This window comes from Silurus aristotelis (genome assembly GCF_946808225.1).
Source record: "Silurus aristotelis genome assembly, chromosome: 14".
In the NCBI taxonomy this organism is placed as follows: domain Eukaryota; kingdom Metazoa; phylum Chordata; class Actinopteri; order Siluriformes; family Siluridae; genus Silurus; species Silurus aristotelis.
Window position 1 is genome coordinate 27,233,039 of NC_139587.1, and position 18,020 is coordinate 27,251,058.

At 39.6% G+C, this 18,020-nt stretch overlaps 1 protein-coding gene across 2 annotated transcripts in view; it reads right to left on the bottom strand.

Annotated features, from left to right (window-relative positions):
- Positions 1-4,622: 4,622 nt before the first annotated feature.
- The window catches only part of LOC310737051 (solute carrier family 23 member 2), a 63,424-nt gene continuing 50,026 nt past the window's right edge, over positions 4,623-18,020 (bottom strand). The window contains exons 8-12 of one of the 2 annotated variants that reach the window (XM_083561208.1): positions 16,682-16,935; positions 12,065-12,229; positions 8,942-9,050; positions 6,888-6,983; positions 4,623-5,039 (exon numbers count right to left, since the gene is read on the bottom strand). In XM_083561208.1, coding sequence (XP_083417334.1) covers positions 4,849-5,039; positions 6,888-6,983; positions 8,942-9,050; positions 12,065-12,229; positions 16,682-16,935 — 815 coding nt within the window. In that variant the 3' untranslated portion in view covers positions 4,623-4,848. Of the gene's footprint in view, positions 5,040-5,068; positions 5,946-6,887; positions 6,984-8,941; positions 9,051-12,064; positions 12,230-16,681; positions 16,936-18,020 lie in introns of those variants that run through there. The other variant, XM_083561209.1, reaches the window with a different exon arrangement.

An 18,020-nucleotide genomic window follows, 5' to 3' on the forward strand; every position in this document is an offset into this window, starting at 1 on the left:
CATGTCTCTCTTATCTGTCCTAACCTTCACTCCATCTCTCCCTCCTCTGTAGCTTCCTGTACTCTTTCTTCTTTTCCTGACCCTGACTCTTTTTCCTCTCTACCCTTGGACTTTGCTACTGACTCCCTTCTCTACTCTCTTTCCTCAACCATTAGACTTAACTTCTCTGCCCCTTGGCTACGAACCCCAGAAGACTTCTTGTCCCACAATCTGGCTGTCAGAAGTTTTGTGCAGCAATCGACGAGACCTCAGATGAGCAAAAAGGAAATGAATCTCAGATGTAGACCTTGCATCTTACCGTGCACTCCTGACCAAATTTTCTTCAGATGTGAATTCTGCTAAGACTGCCTTCTACAAGGAAAAGCTCAAGGCCTCTGCACAAGATCCTCGTAAGCTCCACAGCATCTTCTCTTCACTACTCAACCCTTCTCAATCAAATACCTTCAACTATGCTTCAGACCATCTGACCAGATCTCCTGCCCTTTATCTCCAAAAAGATCATAAGGTCCTTAACATCTGGCTATGCCAACTACCTTCAAACATGCAAGGATCATTGCCATCTTAAAGGAACCTTCTCTGGATCCATCAGATATCAACAACTACAGACCGGTATCACTTCTCTTCTTTCTTTCTAAATCTCTGAAACGCAATGTTTTTTATCAACTGTCTGTCTATCTCTCACAGAACAATATCTATGATCCAAACCGGTCTGGTTTCAAAGCATCACAATCCACAGAGAAGGCCCTTTTGGCTGTTTCTGAGAAACTGCATGTCAAGTCAAGTCAAGTCAAGTTTATTTGTATAGCGCTTTTCACAACAGACATTGTCTCAAAGCAGCTTTACAGAAAACAACAGTGAAGGTGAATGGTGTGCGTTTGTCCCTGATGAGCAGCCGTGGCGACAGTGGCAAGGAAAAACTCCCTTAGATGATATGAGGAAGAAACCTTGAGAGGAACCAGACTCAAAGGGGAACCCATCCTCATATGGGTGACATCAAAAGTTTGGTCATAAATCCTTCAACAATACAGAACAATTTGTGATCATCATAGATCCAGCATCAGCTTCTCCATGCCAGGGCCTTTAAACACTCGGCATCTACTTCTCCATGATCATCCATAGGTCCATAATCTTCACGAGGTGGGACGTGACTGGAGCTGGCCAAACCTCAGGAAGCCTCGGGATGGGGAGAGAAAGAGAAGCAGTGGAGAGGAATTAGCGTAGCTGCTGTTCATGATATTAACAGCACAAGTTGATAATGTGCATGTGATCAGATGTTCTGGAGCACAAGGTTGTGATGTGATGTGTGTGATGTGTGTTATGTGTAGGCTTTGCTAAAAAGATATGTTTTTAATCTACACTTAAACTGGGAGAGTGTATCTGAACCCCGAACACTGTCAGGAAGACTATTCCAGAGTTTAGGAGCTAAATGTGAAAATGCTCTACCGCCTTTAGTGGACTTTGCTATTCTAGGAACTACTAGAAGCCCAGAGTTTTGAGATCTCAGGGAGCGTGACGGATTGTAGCGTGTTAAGAGACTGGATAGATACATGGGAGCCAAACCATTTAGTGCTTTATAAGTGAGTAGCAGTAGTTTGTAGTCTATTCGAAACTTAATAGGAAGCCAATGTAGGGACGATAAGATTGGGGTTATATGATCGTATTTTCTTGACCTAGTAAGAACTCTTGCTGCGGCATTCTGAACTAACTGAAGCTTGTTTATTAATGATGCAGGACATCCACCTAGTAATGCATTACAGTAGTCTATTCTAGAGGTCATAAACGCATGGACGAGCTTCTCTGCATCAGATATAGATAACATATTTCTTAGCTTAGAAATATTTCTAAGGTGAAAGAAGGCTGTTTTTGTAACTTGATTAATGTGATTTTTAAAAGATAAGTTGCTGTCTAAAATAACTCCCAGGTCTTTTACCGTTGAACTAGTAGTTACAGAACAACCGTCTAAATGCAGGCTGAGATGCTGGAGCTTCTGTGTACTATTTTTTGGGCCGATGAGCAAAATCTCCGTTTTATCAGGATTTAATAGCAGAAAGTTATGGGTCATCCAATCTCTTATTTCTTCAACACACTCAGTTATGCGAGCTAATTGAGCTGTATCGCCTGGTTTGGATGAAATATATAGCTGGGTATCATCAGCATAACAATGGAAGCTAATTCCATGCCTTCTAATAATATTTCCTAATGGAAGCATGTATATTGTAAAAAGCAGGGGTCCCAGAACTGACCCTTGTGGCACGCCATAATTTACTAGCATTATCCTGGATAGCTCTCCATTTAAATCTACGAAATGGTAACGATTGGACAGGTAGGATTTAAACCAGCTTAATGCCTGTCCCTGCATGCTGCTCAATCAGCCAAGCTGTCATCTGTACTTATCTTCCTGGACCTTTCAGCAGCATTCGACACAGTCAACCACAAGACTCTCTTGTCTACCCTAAGGAGCCTTGGTATCCGCAGAACAGCATGGGAATGGTTTGCTTCCTACCTGAAAGGTTGCGCATACCAAGTCTCATAGAGGGGATCCACATCTGCACCGTGCAGACTCACCACTGGTGTCCCACAAGGCTCTGTACTTGGTCCCCTCCTTTTTTTCCTCTATACCCACTCCATTGGTAAAGTCATATCCTCACATTTTCTTTCCACTGCTATGCAGATGACACTCAACTCATCTTTTCTTTTCTTTCCTTCCCTCAGAAACCACAGCTTCCGCTCAAATCTCAGCATGCTTTACAGACATATCTACATGGATGAGTGCTCATAAATTAAAACTCAACCCCAGCAAAACAGAACTGCTGGTCATCCCAGGTGATTCATCTCCAGGTCAAGCTCTCCAAATAACTCTTCATGACTCTCTGTTCTCCCCTTCAGCCACTGCTTGTATCCTTGGGGTAACTACAGACAACCAACCAACCATCTCCTTACATGGTGCTAATGTGGCTCCTTCCTGTCGATTACTTCTCTACAACATCCGAAGCATTTGACCACTTTCTGTCCACACAGGCAGCCCAGGTGCTTGTTCAGTGTCTTGTCATTTCGAGACTGCAACTCTCTGCTGGCAGGTCTTCCTCTGAAAGCTATTCGTCCACTGCAAATGATCTAAAACGCAGCTGCACGACTTGTGTTCAATCTTTCCAAGTTCTCCCACACCACCCCACTGCTGCACTCCATTCATTGGCTTCCAGTAACTGCACATATTAGATTCAAAACATTGATGCTTACCTACAAGGCCAAAAATGGACCAGCATAAGGGTCAAAACCCATTCTACGGCTAGATAGGTGGTTCTCTGTGATGCAGAAAACACACTCTTTTTGGCGTTTAGCCTTAACCCCAGCTCCTTCATGTAAGCAAGAACGAAATCTCGATGCCAGACCTCCAGCTCCTTCGATTGAGCAAATATTGACCAATCGTCGATATAATTTAGAATGCGGATACAAGACTAAATGTAATGACCCGGTATTGGTAAGCTTTGATAGTCCTGCACCACAGCCATGGTGTGCAGATAGCCTGCGGCTTGACCTGCTGAGGCATAAGCCTTGCCCACCAGGGCAGAGGTAGTGCAAAGGGGCATTAAAACGGGGCATAGTCTCATAACCACACTCTTTCGGTCCAACTATATTAGAATATAGCAACACTGAAGAGGGGTGCCAAATACGGCGTAGCCCAAGACCTGGACACCTTGATGTGCAGGTCTGGGAAAACGGGCAGACCCCGGCGTGGAGGCAATGATGCGAGACCAAAATGCTCCTAGCAGTAAAACACAAAAGAATTCCCTTTTATGCAATATTATTACTATCCTCCTTCTTCTTCTTCCTCTTCTTCTTCTTCTTCTTCTTCTTCTTTTTCTTCCACTTCTTCTTCCTCTTCTTTTTCTTCTTCTTCTCATTTACTATTATATTATTTTAAAATTGTATGTATTTTTTTTTATTATTACTATTACTATTATTATTACTATTATTATTATTATTATAGAATTGTTTCTCTTTTCTTATTTTTCCATCTAATTATTATTATCAATATTATAAAATGTAATTGAACAACTACTATTGCTACTACTACAACTACTAATTATTATTATTATTGTTATTGATTAATAACAATAATCATAATAATACAACTACTACTTCTGCTACTACTTCTCCTTCTTCTTCTTATTATTATAGTTGTTGTTTTTATGAATTTTATCATTATTATTGATAAAAATAAGTAGTAGTAACAGTAGTAGTTATTTTATACTTATTATTATTATTATTATTATTATTATTATTATTAATATAAATAATAATAATCATTATAAAATGTATTTTAAAAACAACAGCAATAATAATAATAATAATAATAATAATAATACAACTACTACTACTGCTACTTCTTCCTCTTATTATTATTATTGCTATTATTATTATTATTATTATTATTATTATTATTTTTATTATAAGTAGAAGTAGTAACATTAGCATTGTTAATAATAATAATAATAATAATAATAATAATAATAATAATAATAATAATAATTACTTTACTTTTTTTTCTATTTACTTTCACACAGGTCAAGAGTTTTCAGACTGGAAGCTGAAATAAATGTGAGGTTTTGGCTCAATAAGTTGTTGTATTAGTATTTATTTCTCTTACTATAAAATGTGCTAAAGTTTTTGTAAGATTTTATATATCGATTGCATTTAATTATGAGGAACATTACAGGAAACATCTGTACAAACATCCGAACAAATGAGGTGTGTCATAAAATCATAAAAATCACAGTACATTGTTAATTTTGTTCAGTACACGACGATTACTTTGATTTATACGTTCTTTTAAGGAGGATGAAGGTTTTATAAGCGTGTTCCCAGAGGGGCCAGAGATTTCGTGGTGGGGAGGAAGGGAAGGTTCTGGAGAAAATCAGATTTATGAAGAAAGTTGGTGCAGAAAGGCAGATCGTAAAACGACTGATTGCTGAGGAGCACTGAAGTCCCGCTTTCGACACTTTTCCTCCAGCGCTTTATCCCTCGTTCCTCATCTGTTCCTGTAAACGTGAAGAGAAAGAGTGAGGGTGAGTCAGCTGAACAAATCCATGTAAACTATATGGACAAAAGTATTGGGACATCTGAAATGTTTAGTCACATGTGGTTCTTCCCCAAAGCACAAAGTTGGAGGCACACCATTGTATTTGACGGCTTTTGATGAAGTAACACGACATTTTCCCTTCACCTGAACTAGAAAACCCACTTTAGCACCCAAACCTGTTCCAATATGACAATCCCCAAAGTGTAAAGTCTAGCTCTATGAAGATCTGCTTTACATGGAAGATCTCCTGCTATATAGAGCTCCAGCCCTATCAAACACCTTTGGAATGAATGTGAAATGTGACTGCACCCCAGTCCTCCTCACCTTCGCACCTTCTCACCTACATCAGTACATCAGAGGATGGTAGTTGCTTAGTGGTTAAAGCATTTATCTTTGGATCTGAAGGTCATGAGTTCAAATCCCTGCCACACTAAGCTGCCACTCCTGAACAAGAACCTTAACCTCAAAGCTACTGTATGAATGAGATCAATAAGCCCTGACTTGTGGCTCAATGAGCACAAATCTCAGTAGTCACACTCTCAAATCTAGTTCTACATCTTCCCAGAAGAATGGAGGTTATAAGTACAGCAAATGGTGATTAAATGTTGAATGGGATGTTTAAAAAGCAGCAGATAGAAATCTTATGGTCAGGTGTACATACTTTTAGCCAAGCGTATTTAGTTTTGCTCTGATTGGTTAAAAGGTCCAGATTAATTCACATTATGTTCACATTACATCAGATGCTCCACAGAGACACAAAACCTCATGTTACAACACAAACATTTATGGAAGGAGTCTCCAGTGTCAGAACGTTGTGGCAGGTAAAACTGTAACCTTTTCCATGAGTTCTGGTCCGAGGAGTTGACTATAAATGGTGAAGGAACAGGGGTTTGTAGATGCTATGATGTAGGTGAGGACACATTTTCTCTGGACAGTCTACAACATTAAAATGTGGTTATAAATGGATAAAAATTATGATGATGTTACTACAGACTTTTACTGCTGTATTATACAATGGTTTGTATGGTCCTGTGTGTGTGTGTGTGTGTGTGTGTGTGTGTGTGTGTGTGTGTGTGTGTGTGTGTGTGTGTGTGTGTGTGTGAGACTTCTCTTGTTAGTGTATGCAAAGTAAAAGTCCACTTCCTGTTAAAAAAAAGGTTACTACAGTAAAACTAATGAAATCATCCATGAAAACGACGGAAAAAGGCTGTTATCCGTTTTCACAAATATTATTTTGACTTCAAAAATTCAAATCTCAGATTTGACAGAAAGAAAGGATGACAATTTAACTCTTAGCTAGCTTCGAAGTGAGTGAGCTAGCTAGACTGCGAGTCTGCTAGCTGACGGGTAATAGAGTGGGTGTGGCTACTTATGGAATTGTGTTTCTTCTCGAACAGAACAGAATAAGAACAACTGGCCATATTAGATCCAAAATATCACTTAATGGATATTAAAGTCAGGCCGTACAAATAAAACAGCAGTGTCGCTCTTATGATCATGCCGTTTTAGTCAGAGGAGGGATGTAGGAGGTGGTGGCTAAGTGGTTAAAATGTTGGACTTTTGATCAGAAGGTCATGAGTTCAAATCCCAGCATCACCAAGCTGCCACTGCTGGGCCCTTGAGAAAGGCCCTTAACCCTAAACTGTTGTATAAATGAGATAACTGTAAGTCGCTTTATCAGGGCATCTGCCAAATGCTATAAATGTAAATGTAGCAAATATCGAAAAGGCTGTGATTCGATGTTCAGTATAAACTGCACTCTTGCTCATGAAAGACTAAAAGCTCTGGACTGAGGGATGTGACTCACCTGGAATAGTGTTATCCAAGATGAATCCCAAGAAGCCACCAATAAACATGGGGGTGGTGAAGAGAACCGTGAATAACTGATCCAGTTCTGAAATACCTGTAAACACACACAAACACAACATTCAAAATGCTTACAGTATGTAATACTTAAATCCTGCATGATGAACAAAATGCCTGTAGATCTGCAGCAGTTTCCTGATTATCCCTCGTCTGACCAGACCCACACCAGGCCCAGTTGGTCAGGAGTTCAATGTGTTGGATTAACAATCCAAAAGAGATTGGACGCTTGGACCTAATATGCTTAAGTGGTCTGTATTAAGGGCATGTTTGTTTCTAGTAAAACTCCCCTTCCCTTCCACCATGTTTGCTAAGCACTCAGGAGATAACTGTAGACTTGCGATTGTGACGAGGACACGTCAGTGTCACACGTTCAGCGAGGGGTCATGTCTCATCCCGGCGAAGCAAAAAGATTACGCTTCAAGGAGGATTTACAGATCAACAAGGTCTGACCTTAAGAGCCCAGACAATGCTGCTCAGTGCTGCAGATAATCCCAGAGACCCATCGTTTAATCCTCATCATCACCATCATAATAACCACCTCACTGTACATCGTCACATTGCTCCTCATAAGCAAATCATTACTACTTAATCCTCAAATGTGCTTTAAAAACCAAAATGATGTCCTATAGATATTTGTTTTTTAATGCTCTCCAAGTTACTCCAGTGGAGGGTCGTCCATTTCACACCTGGACCTTCAGTGGTGTCCTGTCTGAATCAATCCACCTCTTAACACCATCATTATGACACTATTATCATCTGCCTGCTTCGCCCCAGCCTGCTTCTGGATGGTGTTCTCTTCGATTGGAGGCCACTCTGTGCAGCTGGGGATGGTTTCTCATCAATGGTCTGGGGATCCATGATATCACAGAGCAACACATGAGCATTAAGGATGGATTGAGGATGGATTGTACTTAAGGCTCAGTACTACAGGTTGTATTTGATCACATGTTTCACTGTAATAAAAACAAAGAAAATGGGTTCCCTCTTAAGTCTGGTTCCCCTCCAGGTTTCTTCCTCATCTCAGGGAGTTTTTCCTTCACCACATTCACCACCGGCTCACTCTTTACGGACAAACTTACAACTATGAGAAACAATATTATTCATTCTTTATTACCGCATTATCTGTGTAAAGCTGCTTTGAGACAATGTCCATTGTTAGAAGCGCAATATAAATAAAAATCAATTGAATAAAAAATCAATTGAATTGAACCACAGATATCTTCAGTATTATAGAGAAGTGCAGTAGAACAGAGCGCTGCATCACACACAGGATCTTAAACAGAGAGAATGAATTCATCACTGAAGCAAGAAACCCAATGAACACAATTTAACACGTTTTCTTTCAATGGAGCCACAACTGCACCTCCACATACATCATCTCCAGCAGAAGCATTGATATTCACCTCATCACATCACCATTGGGTTTCCCTGTGTTTTTGTTTGCATTTTTTCCCTGCAATACAGTTTTAATGGGGATTTACAATTCAGGCAAATTGTATGTTTTTGCAAAAATTCCACTGAAAAGAAAATGCTGTATAAAGTATGAATGGTTTTGAAGTGTTCTGGTCGACGTTTCATCCTGATGTCCAGCTTTAACACGTATTTATTTGTTACACATGCAGGTTGTGAGCTCTGCCTAGTGCACTCTCTGACCATCCAATCAAAAGACGTGAAAATGCAGACGTGATTGGACGACTTCTAAAGTGCCTGTCAGTAAGTTGAAATCTGATTGGTTTGATTGAAGCAACGAGCAACATGGATTGTGAGCTACAGGACACCTACAGGGATCATTGTGAAGGCTCAAGGCAGGCGGATACTGCTGACGCCGGCAACACAACTGAAATCTGATTGGATAGAAACTCAAACTGAAACTTACACTTGATTGAGCCCGAGAGAAACGCTATGAAATGAAAAGAATAAACTATTGGGAATAATTTGATACATATTTTTGGACTAAAATATATTAAAACCAAAGTCAATGATTCTGACTCGTACCTGTGTTGAGGGTGTCGGGGTTTGAATGAAACCACGTTGGCAGAACAAGTCCGGTGAAAACAGAAAACCCAAAGATCAGCAGATTCCTGGAGGAGTTTAAATCAACATACTGCAGGGAAGCAAAACACTTTCATTAGTAATGTTGTGAGGCAGACAGACATTCATACAGAGATGATGAGTGAAGGAACATTTATTGTGTTTCTCGACTATTGAGTGATTTTTATTAAATAATGGAAATCACAAACATCATTTACCAAAAATCCCTCTTTCATTTTCTGTCTTTATTACAGTCATATATACGTTCTTTAATACAACTTTATAACCTGGTTCTCTCTGTGAAGCTGCTTTGAGACAAGATCTATTGTTAAAACCACTCTACAAATCTATTGTAAATAAATATATATACACACACACACACACACACGCACGCACGCACACACACACGCACACAGACACACACACACACACACACACACACGTATGCACACACTTTTACAATTTCACACTCAGTTTCATTCTCACACAATCTCATCACTTTCACACTCACTCTCACACTTACTCTCGCTCTCACACTCACTCTCACACTCACACACACACTTACTCTCACACTGACTTTCATACCCACACTTACTCTCACACTCACGCTCACAGTCACTCTCATGCTCACACTCACTCTTACACTCACTCTTACTCTCACTCAATATCACACTCAATATCACACTCACTCTCACACTCAATATCACACTCACTCTCACACTCAATATCACACTCGCTCTCGCTCTCAAACACACACTCACTCTTACACTCACTCTCACGCTCACACTCATTCTCACCCTCACACTCACGCTCACACTCACTCTCGCTCTCACACCCACACTCACACTTACACTTACTCTCACTCTCACACTCATTCTCACTCTCACACTCACTTTCACGGTCACTCTCATGCTCACACTCACTCTCACACTTACGCTCACACTCACTCTCACTCTCACACTCACACTCACTCTCACACTCAAGCTCACACTCACTCTCACTCTCACACTCCCACTCACACTCAAGATCACACTCACTCTCACGTTCACACTCATGCTTACTTTTACACTCACACTCATGCTCACACTCACACTCACTCTTACACTCACACTCACAGTCACTCTCACACTCACACACTTATTCTTGGCTTGAGCCAGACCACAGATCAAATGCATTTAGGCTTTAACTGCGTGTTGCCTTGTGTAGCCTGCAGCACTGATCTCCAGGCGTATTTCCTGTTTCGACATGCAGCTTCATGCAGCTCACACAGGGACCTCCTGTGTGTGTGTGTGTGTGTGTGTGTGTGCGTACTGCCCATGTGGTCAGTGCTGAGACAGAGAGCACAGAGACTTTCATGTCATGAAAAATAAGAAGAAACAAAAGGAAGGATTTTCAGCAAGAAGAAACGCTTCTAATGTCTCCAGATGTGAAACTGGGGTTTCTCTCTTAACGTTCCTGCTTTACAAAGCACCTTATTTACTTTCTTCTTTTGTTTAGTTCAGTCTTCTCTCACACTAAAAATGTTTGGCATGCCAATAAAGTGCAGAAAAACTCCTCACACCCCTTAGACACTTCTCCACAGACTCGTTTAGGCTCCGAAATATCCTTTTAGGGTTAAAGGGTTAAATTTTTGGCAGTAATCCAGTCAATGACAGTGTGGAGTGGTGTGGAGTAGTGTGGAGTAGTGTGAAGCAGTTTGGAGCAGTGTGAAGCTGTGGGGGCAGTGTGGAGCAATGTGGGGAGTGTGGAACACTGTGGAGCAGTGTAGGGCAGTGCGGGGCAGTGTGGAGCAGTGGGAGCAATGTGGAGCAGTATGGGGCAGTGTGGAGCAGTGAGGAGCAGTATGGAGCAGTGTGGGGAGTGTGGAGCAATGTGGGGAGTGTGGAACACTGTGGAGCAGTGTAGGGCAGTGGGGAGCAGTGTGGAGCAGTATGGGGCAGTGTGGTGCAGTGTGGAGCAGTGTGGGGAGTGTGGAACAGTGTGGAGCAGTGTGGAGCAGTGTGGAGGAGTGTGAAACACTGTGGAGGAGTGTAGGGTAGTGGGGAGCAGTGAGGAGCAGAGTGGAGCAGAGAGAAGTAGTGTGGGGAGTGTGGAACAGTGTAGAGCAGTGTGGGGCAGTGTGGAGCAGTGAGGAATAGTGTGGAGCAGTGTGGGGAGTGTGGAACACTGTGTAGCAGTGAGGAGCAGTGTGTAGTAGTGTGGTGCAGTGTGGAGCAGTGTGGGGAGTGTGGAACACTGTGTAGCAGTGAGGAGCAGTGTGGAGCAGTGTGGGGAGTGTGGAACACTGTGTAGCAGTGAGGAGCAGTGTGTAGTAGTGTGGTGCAGTGTGGAGCAGTGTGGGGAGTGTGGAGCAGTGTGGGGAGTGTGGTGTTTAATTTTGTTTAAGTTGTTTACAAGTTTGTTATTTTGTTTATTTGTTCATTTATTTATTTATATGGTTAGTTGTTATCCACTTAAAAAATAATTATAAAAAAAACAATAATTAATTAATTAATAATATTTTTTTTATTCATTTTTCTCACATGAATCAATCTTCTCACATGTTCAGTTTAAACATGAATCATTGACTTTATATAATGACTCATTTCCAGGTGACTCATTTTTCTTCCACATGTGATTTTTCAGGTGATTTATTCCGTTTTAGTTTCATGGTAAGTGCTGATTTTGTTGTTTGTTGTATTTTATTGTTTGATTTTGATGAGTGTTTTTATGGTGAAAGTGTTACGATCATTTTCGTTCGTTCCGTGTAGGGTTAACGTCGATATCATGATAAATAACACTATGAGGTAAACAGCGCTGATAAATAAACACATTGTGGGAAAAGGAAACGTTCTGTGCGGCCTTCGGTGCGAATCAATCATGTGTTGTCATGCCATCGTTCTTTTGATCTTCGCATGACTGACATTAACAACCACAGGCATAAAAATGTTGCTTAATAATTACTATTTGTCTGAAACCTGTTCTGCCGAGCGAATCTCAGCTTGAACCTTTTTAACTCACGAGCTTCTCAAACGTCAGGGAAGAATCCAGCATATATCAAATAAGCTTTCAGAGTGAGAAGAACTTATATATTTGAGTTGATAACACCTGCAGGTTGGAGATTCCCACAGCAGCGACCATCCCGAACATCACCAGGAACATTCCTCCGATCACTGGCTCCGGGATGGTGATGAACACAGCACTGAACTTCCCAAAGAGTCCCAGAATGAGCATGAGGAGGCCAGCCATCTGCAGAACAAGCCTGCTTCCAACCTGGGGACGTTAATCACAACAGCTCAGATCAAACACTCTGATTAATGCTGCACAAACTTTACTGAGTGCAGCAAAAAAACATGCGAAGTACCTCTGCACCTCTCAGGTTACTTTAATTGCAATAATAATAATAATAATAATAATAATAATAATAATAATAATAATAATAATATTAATATTAATAATAATAATGATAATTATTAATATTATTATTATTATTATTATTATTATTATTAATATTATTAATATTATTATTATTATTATTATTATTATTATTATTATTATTATTATTATTATTATTATTATTAACTATTATTATTATTATTATTAATTTTTTTATTTTTTTATTATTATAACTATTATTATTATTATTATTATTATTATTATTATTATTATTATTATTAACTATTATTATTATTATTTATTTTTTTATTTTTTTATTATTATAACTATTATTATTATTATTATTATTATTATTATTATTATTATTATTATTATTATTATTATTATTATTACATTCTGGACTATTTCAGTTATATGTTTTTTTCCCCCAGATATAAGGAAATATTTGTGGAGACAAAATGCTTTTTTTTCTAAATACGCTAGCAAACTATGTTGCTATTTGAAACTTTCTAGGTATCCAGACACCACTTCCATTAGAGACTGCTTCCATAAATCATTAAATAAAACCACCTTTTAATCAACAAAGACTATTTAATTTCAGAAATTAATGTCAATTAACAGGAACCATTTACACAAACCATGTAGTTAAAGTAGAGATTCAAAATGTGACTCCAATAAAGGTAAAAGTGTCCCTTCAAACTTTCACTCGAGTAAACGTACAAAAGTTTTTAAAATGTACTTAAGTATCCAAATGACTGATTTATTATAACTATAATGTTCCTATTATCAAATGTATCACAAGACTCTTTACTTAATCCGCTCAGTTTATGTGAAAAGACTCGAATGTGACTCTCAGCACACTGATCTATTAATAGAATGATATTAATGACTCAAACCCTGATGAGTCAGTCCAAAACCTTCTTTTCAACGACTTCAAAAAAATTATGTAAATGAGGTCACGTGTGTTGTTGTGAGTTCGAGTCTGGAGTTTCTTCCATCATTTAATCCTTTTAAAAATGTTCTGCTTGATGTTGAACTGATGCTGAACTGTATGTTGGTGATCAGTAGATACACCGAGCGCCGATCAAAACGAGTGTAAACCGGAGCGTGCGCTCGACCCTGATTGGTGGATTGCTGCGTGTTTGACCAGTTACGTTTTTATCCAAATAAATAAAAAGGAACGACTGATTTCACAAAATGTAGTTGAGTAAAAAGTACGAAATTTGATATTGAAATGTAGTGAAATTACAGTAAAAATCTCCCCAAATGGATACACTGTGTATACTCTGAAACAGACACACCCACACACACACACACACACACACACACACACACAGAGTTATTCACTCTGAGTGATTCGAATTGCCTGTAAATGGATGCTTCCACAATGTAGACTGTAATAATAGAATAAGCCTTTAATCATTGACCCACAGGCTTCAACCTTAAAAGTGCTGAACGTGTGACAGGATGACTTTTAATCTCCTTACTGAGCTCGTGACTCATGTTCTACCTGTGACAATTAATCATGTGAACATGAGTAATGCTTAATCTGTTGACACCAACATGACCGAGGTTTCCTTTCTCACAGGGGTCGTAGTTTCACTCGCCGTCTCCCCTCCTTTCAAAACTAACTCTTTTCCTCGCAATCTCCATGCTGTAGCCGTGTGCTTTTTCCTGCATCATGCAACGTGTGTTTATCGCCTTCACGTGATCACGTGATATTACAATCCGACGAGCGAGAACATTCAGCACATTTAATCAACATTCATGGAAGGAAGGAGTCTAAATCTGTCGGAAGTAAAGATTGCTTGGTTGCCTAGTTACTATATTTGTAAAATACGAACAAAAGTGACACCTGACTTTTTATCAGCCATTTGTGGATCTTCTTCAAACTGTTACCACAAACTTGGAAGCACATTATTGTATAAGACATGTGCAAGCATGTAATTTCCCCAGGAGAACTAGGAGGCCTAAACCTGTTTTAACATGACAATGCACCTGTGCACAAAACCAGCACCATCAAAATATTAATTAGAAAGCAAAAAAGGAAACAATGAAGGTTCTTTATACTTGTCCAATGTACTGATGAGTACCATAAAGACTGTAAAAGACTGTAGAAAGAACGTTACTTATAATCTTATACTCCAGCGCTCATGTTAGTTCTCACTCTCCAGTGTTCTGTATTGTTGAAAGATTTATGATCAAACTCTTGATGTCACCCAAATGAGGATGGGTTCCCCTTTTGAGTCTGGTTCCTCTCAAGGTTTCTTCCTCATAACATCTAAGGGAGTTTTTCCTTCACCACAGTCGCCACGGCTGCTCATCAGGGATAAATACACACCATTCACCTTCACTGCTGATTTCTGTAAAGCTGCTTTGAGACAATGTCTGTTGTGAAAAGCGCAATAGAAATAAACTCGACTTGACTTGACTTGAAATGATACTGTACATACCCCTGAACTTGAAACCCTGACCTTCCCATCAGCAACCCAGAGCCTTAACCACTGAGTTCCCACCTTCACATGAAGATATGTTTTACACTTGTTGGAGTAGAAGATCACCACGTTGGCTGCACCCCAGGTCTCCCCACCCCACCCACATCAGAACCTGACTTTACTAACTGCCTTGTAGGTGAATGAGCACAAATCTTCACCAAATCTGGTGGAACATCATTTCAGAAGAATGGAGCTATATGGATGGAATTATAATGGCAGATAGAGAGTAAATGTGGAATGGGATGTTCAAAAAGAAGCACATCCCAATTTTATGCAAAGAAGTTCCCAAACGTTTGTTCACAGAGTGTATATTATAACAAGAATAAACTTTAAATGTGCACATAATGCACACATGGATAAAAAATATGTGCCATTCAAAAGACATACAGAGTAAAACACTGTTCTGCTGTTCTAGGAAAATGTAATGGTGGTATCAGTAACTCCATCACTGTGTGTCATGTGAAGTAAATTGCGTTATTTCCTTATGTACATTTTATTATGTAGCTGACAGAAAGAAAAAAAAAAAACCTTAAGAATGTACCACAGACAGAAAGCAGACGTGGCTGACGTGGGAAAATCCTAGACGTGGCTGGAAAAGCCTGGATTGAAGGATAGCATGCAGACCCTAATTACAGCACTGAGTAAATCCCAAGCATGGGGTGTTGCGTTTCACATCAGACAAATCACCCCAAGGTGAGGGCAGTGAGGCAAACCTCAGCACCCGTTAGCAGGGTATAAGGTGCTAGGCAGGAGGTAACACGGTATGCACTGTGAAAAGCACAAGCAACTGGAGAAGATGGAGAATCGGTGAAACCGAACTGAGCAGACAGAGTAATTACAGACAAGATGACAGAAACAACAGAGGTGACAGACGTAGAAACCCAGAGTGAAAGAGGAACTCTGTGTTAAGGTAATTGGAAAACCCTTATCCAGAAATGTACAGCTGTCCTTGCTTGGAACCCTGTATTGGCAGCTTGATGGTGCTGACCTTCTGAGCAAAAGTCCATCTTCTTATCCACTAAGCTACCACTTCCCCAGTCTGAGCTGATCTGAGCTTACTTATCACTAAACTGGAAAAATGTCTGTGACAGTTTCCAGTAATCTCATTTCAGGAACTCCTAGTCCTTCTAGGAATCATGAAGTTGTGATTCTCAAGCTTCCAATCCATTTCGAATCCATTTCCTAACACCATAAAGCATCAAATATCCATGGAGTTATATAGAAATAACATGTTCCTGAGTGATTAGATCTTTATTGAGGACCAAAGAATACTTGAAGCATTCCTGTTATTACCAGTGGTGTGAAGGATTCGAGGAAATGTACTACAAAGATGTAAGTAACTTTTACTCTCTACTCAACTACATTTCTGATTCAGTTGATTTTGTAGATTCTTCTAGACTTCCTCAGTAAACTTTTTACTCCACTGTATTTAAATAAACTATTAAATTTTGCACCTCTGTTGAAGATGCCATTACACTCCCCCACACACATCCGCTGCCAGTGAGCGACTTTTTTTTATTAACACTGCTGGTCTCATTTCCAAAATGATTGATCTTTGTTTTATCCGGGCGTTTTGAAGAGGCTGTTGTGTTGACCTTACTGTTGTTAATGCAGTGTTATGGTGGACAATTAGACACACAAAATAACTATTTGGGGCTTTTTACTAACACGTGTCTTGGTGTTGAGGACTTGTGCATTTTTGAGCCTACGTTCAATATGAATCAAATACTCATGTTCAAATCAGATACTCAAAGACTTTTACTCAAGTCCTACTGGAATTAATACCTCTGATTAGTATTATTAGTAGTAGTATTTGTGTTATCTGAACACCTACCCTGGTGATTCCCAAGGCAGCAATGTTTTGGCTGTAAGACGTCGTCCCGTTGCCGCTGCCCCACAACCCGGCCAGGATGCAGCCCAGGCCCTCCACCGCAATACCACGGTTAATAGCATGGGTGGGCGGAGTTGGGGCACCAGAAAGCCGCGCACAGGCGTAGTAATCCCCGATGGACTCCATGGTGGACGCCAAAACCCCCACCATCATGCCCAAGACGGACGAGACGCTCACGCTCGGAAGACCCCACTGTCCTGGAGATGGGATTTTGAGGGAAAGGATACAGTAAATCAAAAAGTAACATGCAATAAATAAGTTTAAAAGCATCTTCTGGCTTTCAAATAATAAATATTAGACATATATATATATAAATATATATATATATATATATATATATATATATATATATATATATATATATATATATATATATATATATTTATTTATTTATTTATTTATTTTTTTTATTAATTCATAAACGAATGTCTTGGAATGACCTGCATGTGAATCACTGATTACTGGGTAGGGATCTAAATCTGAATCTGGATTTCTGTAAAGCTGCTTTGTGACAATGTGCATTATTAAAAGTGCTACAGAAATGAAATTTCGTATAATGTCATTTGTTAATCATTAAATAAGTTCAACTCCAATCTATGAAAAGTGTAACTTTATGAAGTGTGCTTTGTGCACAGGGGCATTGTGATGGTGAAACAGGTTTGGGTCTCCTAGTTCAAATTTCATTCTACCACATCCAAAGACGCAATACAGTTGTGTTCCTTTGACTTTGTGGTAACAGTTTGGAAAAGAAACACATATAGCTGTAAAATCAGATATCCCAGTACTTTTGTGTATATAGTGTATATATGTGGCAGCGGGTGCGCGGACGAGTGCCGGTTCGTGAGGCGGAGGGCGGAGCTACACTAAATGAGGGGTAAGAAGCACACGGGTAGCAGATGAGACGAATCAATACGCTGTTTCAGTGTTCAGCGACAAGAGCTAGAACAGGGCTTTAAACAAAAAACTGAAAACTAGAAACTAAAAAAAATACGCGCTCTAACACTGAGACAACTGGACTCTGTCGACCGCTAGCAGGGGAAAGGTGTCTCACAAGACAGGAGCAGCGTCCCGATGTATCGTACCGCATACTGTATGCGCTGCTACGTTTGCCTGCAGCACAAAACGTGAAAAATATTTTTGCATCATCGTATGATCAAAGAAAATCGTAAGTCGGATATGATGTGTTATAATTATGACATATTTACTACATGATCTCTGTATAAACACCTTCAATAGAATAGATGCATTTACAGCACAGTGAAATTCTCTTTTCGCATGGGAA